At 35.9% G+C, this 8,449-nt stretch overlaps 1 protein-coding gene across 1 annotated transcript; it reads right to left on the bottom strand.

Moving 5' to 3' along the window:
* Positions 1–6,338: 6,338 nt before the first annotated feature.
* LOC108315862 (olfactory receptor 2L8) lies at positions 6,339–7,426 on the bottom strand. Its single transcript, XM_017545438.2, has one exon. The coding sequence runs from the start codon at positions 7,349–7,351 to the stop codon at positions 6,413–6,415; it is 939 nt and encodes a 312-aa protein (XP_017400927.1). The 5' UTR covers positions 7,352–7,426; the 3' UTR covers positions 6,339–6,412.
* Between the last annotated feature and the right edge of the window lie 1,023 nt (positions 7,427–8,449).

The raw sequence follows: 8,449 nt of genomic DNA, 5'->3' as shown, positions 1-8,449 counted from the left end.
GGGAGAGAGAACGGAAGTGTTGCTTTATTGCCCAGGCTAGAATGCAGTCTAAAAATGGGTATTGAAAATCTCTTTTATGCTTAATAATGAAAACAGGGAAAAAAAGTGAGGGAAGAAAATAACAATTTTTTAAATTTATTTTTTATTTATTTATTTTTTTTATTTTTTATTGTTCTTGTTGGTCTTTGATTCGTAACTTCTGTGTTTTTCCCTGCTGCAATGTGGTGCTCTTTGCATTTACTTGGCAAAACTCAAATCCAGGTAAACCCCATTCTCAGCCTGTTACCATGCCTGTGACATCCATACACAATAATGAAACATGACCGCAGGAAAGCTCAAGAAACGATGATGCATCTCACCTCAAATTTATGAAAACACATCTCAGAATCTATGATTCCTGTTGGATTATCAAAATTTTGGAACCTTAAACACATATCCCCATGCTTTTAAAGTGTGCATTATTTCTCGCTTTACCTGTTTTTGTCACTCACACTCAGTATCACAGTCATTCTAGACCTCCCGCCTTTCTCTATAACCCTCTATTTCCCTGCACATCTGAGCCTTTTCACAGACCTTCTCTCACTTCTGGAAAGCTCTGTTTTATATGGCTTATGACTGTCAACCTGAATTGCACATATTCATTAAGACATTACTCAAAATTTACATCTTCTTTTATGCTCAGCTGATTTCTCTTTTCCCCACACTTACACTCCTGTTGTACTTGTGATAGCATTTTATTAATGCATAGTCATATCTATGTCTCTCTTATTTTAAATTGAAGCTCATAGAATATTTTAAAAATTATAATTATTAGGATTATAATTATTATATATTACATCATAAATATAATTAATATTATAATAATATAAATATAATTATATTATATATAATTGTATATTATATATAATTGTACATTATATAATAATTGTTTTAAATTTTATAATTATTTAATTATATAACAAGTATTTAATATGTAATTATATTTATAATATATAAATATATTATTATAATCCTAATAATTTTAAAATTATTATAATTATTAATTATTAAATTATTAAATGCATTTGCCACATCTATAACTTAACCTTCACTACAACACTATGATTCTGATATTTATTTCATGTTTAGTGAGCACTTTGAGTCTCTGTGTGGCAAAACAAACAAGAAAAATTCTGTCTTGGGTCAAAGACCTGGGAAGAAAGGAACTCAAATTAGAAGACTTAGGCCAGGCACCATGGCTCACAGCTGTTGTCTTTTTAGAGACAAAGTCTCACTCTGTTCTCCAATCTGGAGTGCAATGGCTCAACCACTGTTGACTGAACCTTCGACTTCCCTAGCTCAGCTGGGCAGACACTCTTTAAACTTCTGTGTTTATGAAGATTTATGAGCCACCAGATTTTTAAAAAGATGTTTCTTTTATATCTCAATGAAAATAATTTTTTTCTTTCACTTTCAATTAGAACCTTGGTTGATATAATTAGATTCTTAACATCAGTTTAAATTTAACTAGAAAACAGTATGAATAGTAAGGGCAGTGATCACAGGGATTGAGGAAGACAAATATATTTAAAAATATTTAGCAGACAATATTAAAAGGATCTTATGTTGAATTTGTGGTAATGAGACAAAACGGCTAAGATTAAGTCTCAGATGTGGAATTGGTCTCCATCCAATTTGTGTGATCCATATATACATCTTTGCATTTTCCTGCAGTGCTATAAATGCTGAATAAGTATTCAGTGATTGATAAAATATTTCATCTGTAAGCAATTACCTATTTTTCTCCAGCTTTTAAAGGCAAGTTAAAAAAATTAGTAGTGGAGTTGAGGTAAATCTTACAAAAGGAAGCTAATGTTACTTCTATAGAAACATGAGAGGCCACCTCCATCTCAGCCACTTTATCTCCTGTGTGAGCTTTTTGCCCAGGTCAAGAAAACAAATTGATACAAGATAGATCAACGAGAAAAAAGCATATAAATTTTATTCATTTTACATGTACATGGGAATCTTCACAAGAGTGTGAAGTCCAAATAAATGGTGAAAGGAAGATGTTTTTATACTTTTAGACAAAAAAATGACAAATTGTAGAAAAAAATTAGAGAAAAAAGAGAAACTGGCTGGAAGCCAAACATTTTAGGGTAGTCACTAGGAGGTATATGTGGGTGTAAAGCTAGTAGAAAATAAGGGTTAATTCTGGAAGTGTGTTTGTTCAGGTCCACTGCATTCCTCCAGTTCCCAGGCTCTGGTGATAAGGGCTATTTTCTATTCTGTTACAGGGAGGTTACCGGAAGAGAATCAGAATATATCAGAGATTTCTGCAGAAATCTTTATAGCTTGCTGCATGCTGAAAAAGACAGGTCAGATAACCTTTTTCTCCAATGTTAACCAAAATTTTTCCAATGTTTTCAGCTCAAACTATTAAGTATGCTGACTCAGCATATTTGTGGATGGGGTGTCATTCACTCCTTCACTTTAATTATTTCACTATCGAACCACAGCTTATTGTGATGAGAAACACACTCATTCTCCAAATAGAATACTAATGTTCCTTTCCATAAATCAAACTTTGCTAATTTAATACATAAGAAATTTCTAAATGCACACAATGTATATTGTGAAATCCAAAGAGATATCATGTGCTATAAAATTTGCATCTTTTAGTCTAAGGACAGGACACAATTAAAGAATGACTATGAAGTGTAAAATAATATCTACTGCAGAACATTTGGATGGAAAGAAAAATGGCTAAAACGAAGCACCACGAACAGTGAGTCAAGACTCTGTGAGGTAATGAATTTGTTAATTTCTCCACCAAGAGGAATTATTGTTGAACTTTCAAAATGATCTGGAGTACATTCTCATAAATGATGTAGCAAATGACAGCAGATTTCGATAATTCGACTTGTTTCTATGTTGTTGTTCTTAATGACCTTAAGGGGAAAGGCATGGCCTCTGATTACAGATGCCATGTCAGAGGGGACGAGCTTATTGCTTTCCTGAGCCAGAGCCTACTGGGGTAAAAGAATTTTTAAAAGTCATTTCTGACAGCCTTGAAATGCTCAGTATTCACTGTTGACCTCTTTATCTCCACTAACAGAGTCATTGGCATGAAAAATAGGATTACATTTGCCTACACAGGAATGTCAGTAGGAGGGACTTCACTAATGCCATTTACTGATAAGGTACAAGGCATCCATATTGTTTTTCAGTAAACTAACTTCAGAGAGACAGAATGATTTCCCCAAGACCATGGTATGTCACAGAAAGTCATAGAGCTAGGTCTCCTGATTCCCTCTGGGAATCACTACCTGAAATGGTAATGGGTCTAAACTGGGCACCACTGGTAATAAGGGCTGTTTTCTATTCTGATACAGGCAGTACTGGAATGATTTCCTCAAGGCCATGGTATGCTTAATTCAGTGCTCCCTCGGGCTCTTTCCAATAACAACTAACAAAAAATAGCAGCCATTGTGTCTTAGTCTATTCAAGCTACTATGAAAAAGTATCTTAAACCAGGAAACCTATAAATAAGAGAAATGTATTTCTCAGAGTTGTGGAAGCTGGGAAGTCCAAGACAAGGGGCCTGAAGATTCAGTGTCTGGAGAAGCTTTGCTTTCTGGTTCATAGATGATGCCTCCTATGACATCATAGATGGCACCATCTGCTGTGACCTCACATGGTAGAAGGGATGAACAAGCTCCCTTGAACTCCTTTAGAAAGGCACTAATCTAATTCATGAGAATGCTACCCTCATTACCTAATCACTTCCCAAAATGCCTCAATTCCAAATACTATCATATTGGGGGTTAATATTTAGCATATGGATTTTTGGAGGATACAAACACTCAGACCATTGCATATTCCCACCACTATACTACACTTCATGATGTCATTCACTTCCTGTTCACTCTTTTCATCCTTCTCCGGACTGCCCTGATGGAAATATGAACAGGGTTCCACACTTGAAGGACTCCATATATAATTTCATGCTCTGCTGTTATCATTAAAATTTTTAACAATTTCATCTCTGAGTATGCATGTGACAAATGAGCTGGAGAGGCTGGCAGCATTAGCATGCAGTTTTGGTCCAATAGCAGCGACTACACAACAACACAACTGGACCCACACAATACCCACATGGGGCAATTAAACTGGCTTTCTCATGCGTGCGCGCACACACACACACACACACACACACACACACACACACACATACACACACACACACATCTTGTAATACTTCACAGCACCACAGGACTCCAAGGAGTGTCTGGGGTATGGCTGGGCTCAGATTGGTGGTGATGACAGAAGCAGTGGCACAGGTGGCAGTAGGTACAAGTGTCCCTAACTGGGAAGCAAGGAGGTGCTTGCCCTGGCAGCAGCAAGTACGTGGTGATGGAAGGCCCATTTTCCCTCTGTCCCAGAGCCCATCCTTGTTGTATTCATAGAATATGACCTATCTGACTGAATCCAGGACAGGAAATGCCAGGAATCTTAGGCAGTAAACTTTGTTAGTAAATCATTACAAAATAAAAATATACGCTTCTCATTGCATAAAGCACAAAAAGTACTTACTCTGATTCATAAAACAAGTTCAAAATTTATGTCTTAACTGCTACAACACTGCAAAACAAATAACCACAGGCTTAGAAATAGAAATGACATTTAAAGAGCATTAAAAGAATTTTAACTATGTAATACTTTACTGTTAACTGTAGTTATGAAAGAGAACACTAGAATTTATTTGTGCAAAATACTGGTGAAAGAAAATGAAGAGGAATACAAACAAATGGAAAGACATCCAATGCTCATGGATGGGAAGAATTAATATTATTTAAATGATAAAACTACACATTCAATGCAATGTCTGTCAAAATACCAACGACATTCTGCACATAAATAGTAAATATAATTCTAAGATTTGTATGGAACTATGAAAAACCCAAATAATCAAAGCAGTCCTGAAGAAAAAGAACAAAGCTGGAGGCATAGCAATACCAAACTTCAAACTACACCACAAACATGTAATAACCAAAAGAGAATGATACTGGAATAAAAACAGACACATAGAACAATGAAACAGATCAGAGAACCCAGAAATAAATCCACATATCTCCTGCTGAGTTAATTATTATTTTTAAAATTTCTATGGATACATAATAGTAATATACAATTACAGAGTGTATATGATGTTTTGATAAAAGCTTACAGCGTGTAATGATCAAATCAGGATAATTGGGATAACCATCACCTCAAATATGTATTATTTCTTTGTGTTCAGAACATTCCAATTCCACACTTTTATTCTCTAATTTATACAATAAATTCCACAATAAATTATTGTTTACTATAGTCACTCTATTGTGCTACCAAACACTGGCTCTTATTCATTCTACCTAATTATGTTTTTGCAGATATTAGCCATCCCCACTTTATTAACCCTCCCCTATACTTTTCCCACCCTCTGGTGACCATCAGTCTATTCTCTGTTTCCCCTAGTTCCATTTTTTAAAATTTTAGCTCTCACATAGGAGATGAGAACATGCAAAATCTTTCTGTGCCTGATGGAGTCAACTGATACTTGACAACAGTGCCAAGAACATTCATTGAGAAAAAGACTGTGTCTTCAATATATAGTGCTGGGAAAGCTGGATAATTACCATCAGAAAAATGAAAGTAAACTGCTAATTCTTACACTGTACCAAAATCAACTCAAAAACGGGTTAAAGACCTACAGGTAATCATTTTTATTACTGCTGGAATATTTCAGTCCTTATTGTTGATCTAAAATATGCCTGATGTTAAATTATTTCCTGGGATTCATTCCCTTATAAAAAAACGTAAACTTGTTATAGGCCATCTAGAGTGGTATCAGGACTTAAGAATCCCTGACGATCCCTCTGCTAAATCCCTGTAATAATAAGTTCCCTAAATCAAAAGAAAGAGTAACTGGTACATTAAATGTCAAAGATAAGAACGACAAGGCATCTTACAGCTTTCAATTAGATTCACCAAGTCAAGAAACCTTTTTTGTTTTCAACATAAACAAAAAAGTGAATTTAAAATTACAGGCATATAAAGTGACAGCAATAAAATTGTTATGCTGAGTACTAACATCAGTTAGATAAATTTCATTTCCATTTCTGCATGACCAAAATGACAAAAACATTCTCATTAACAACGTATTAAAAGTATGTGCTTTCAAAATTCATGGAAAAAATGTCATGAAGCAAAAAGGTTGTTTAAAATTGTATACATATTTGTTAAACTATTTTTTTCCAGACATCAGTGATTTTCTTCTTCCCTTAGTCACTTTTACTCCTGCACTCTAGGTGTGAAATAATATTTTAATTGCTACATACTGCTGAATGTACACATACCTGAGTTCTGTGACCTTAGGCACAAAGTGTTTCTACATTTTCACAGAGCAGATTCTCCGATTCACTCGTATCAGGGCCCCCATCACCTCCTTGTTTCTCAGGCTGTAGATGATGGGGTTGAGCATTGGAGTGAGGATGGTGTAGAAGACAGCCAGAACCTTGTCCTCTGTTGGAGATCGCAGGGATCTTGGACGTAGATAGGTGTAGACAAAAGGCACATAGTAGAAAGTTACTACAGTGAGGTGGGAGCTGCAGGTCACATAGGCCTTCTTTCTCCCCTCTGCAGAGTGCATGCGGTAGATAGCAAGGAGAACCTGGCCATAGGAGCATGCAATACCAATGAATGGAAACACAAGAAAGATGGCAGTGCTCAAAAACACTGTGCCCTCATAGACCCAGGTGTCCATGCAGGCCAGAGTCACCATGGCTGGGACATCGCAGAAGAAGTGATTAATGGTCCTGGATCGACAATAAGGGATATGGAGTATATACACAGTGTGAGCACAAGCATTGATAGAACCTATGATCCAAGATCCAGTTATCATCAGCACACACACTCTTTTGCTCATGCGGATGAGATAGTGGAGAGGAAAGCAAATAGCAATATAACGATCGTAGGCCATAGATGCCAAAAGTAGTGCTTCTGCACCTCCTAATGCCAAGAAGAAGAAGCTCTGAATCCCACAGCCAATGAAGGAGATAGACTTGTTTCCATACAGAAAATCAGATGCCATCTTAGGAACAATGGTGGAGATGTAATTTAGGTCAATGAGGGAGAGCTGACTAAGTAGGAAATACATGGGTGTGTGGAGATGGGTGTCCAAGAAGATGAGAAGAATCATGGATAGGTTTCCAATTAGAGCCATTAGAAATATGAAAACAATAAGAATGAAGAGGAAAAGGCCAATTCTTGGTGGTGGAAACAATCCCAATAAGATGAAATCAGTTGATGTTTGATTGTAGTTTTCCATGGGGCATTCCTACAATCCTTCCTGAAGGGAGACACAAGGGTAAGTGAAGTATGGAAATTCGCCATTATCTGCAGGGGATGCATTCCAAGACCCCCAGTGGTTGCCTGAATCCGAGGTTGACGCTGAACCTTATATACACTATTATTTTGTGTCCATACATACTTCTGATAAAGTTTAACTTTAAATAAGGCAAGTAAGAGATTAACAAGAGTAACATAAAATAGAGCAAGTATACAGTATACTGTAATACAAATTATGTGAATATGGTCTCTATGTTTCTCTCTCAAAATATTTTATTGTACTTAGCCTTCGTTAACCTGAATTTTACCTATTTTGAAAAAAGAAATCTTATTTTCCTACCCAGAGATAAACATTTGCTGAGATCAACAGACCAACATTTCTGACCAGATTTTTTTTCTGGGATATTTATAAGAAATATATCTCTGTTGCAACTTTAATAGAATATGAATGTTTTACTGCCTGACACAAATTTAGATATAATCAAAGTCAGATATTATATTGAATACATATGCATAGAAAGTCAATCTAAATGCCTACATTTAGATTTATATTTGCAAACATTAGTATTATCTTTATAGGATGATCTATTATATGTACATATTTACATATATATTTTTTGAGTGACCAGGTCTCTCTTTTTTACCCAAGCTGGAGTGCAGTGGCAAGATCATAGCTCATTGCACCCTTGAACTTCTGGGCTCATGTGATCCTCCTGCCTCAGCCTCCTGAGTAGTCTCATGCCACCGCACCTGGTTTTTTTATTTTTGTAGACGTGCAGTCTCACTATGTTGCCCAGACTGGTTTTGAACTCTTGACCTCAACAATCCTCCAGTATCTCGGTCTTGCAAAGTGCTGGTAGTGCACACATGAATTGCTTCATCCAACCCTTGTTTATTCTGTAAGATTTACTTCTAAAACTGCAGCAGCCTGTCTCTCATTTTGAGAAACCTAAATAATGTTTGTGCACTAACAGCAAGTTAAACTTCTTTTGTCAATTATCATTATTTGATTCTTTTATTTAGAAATCCAGAGTGAATCCTTATTGCTATGTCCCTTTATCCAAAGTCATGTTAATTC

This window comes from Cebus imitator, unplaced genomic scaffold (assembly GCF_001604975.1).
Source record: "Cebus imitator isolate Cc_AM_T3 unplaced genomic scaffold, Cebus_imitator-1.0 Scaffold179, whole genome shotgun sequence".
NCBI classification, from domain to species: Eukaryota; Metazoa; Chordata; class Mammalia; order Primates; family Cebidae; genus Cebus; species Cebus imitator.
This window is presented reverse-complemented; position numbering and strand designations above follow the sequence as displayed.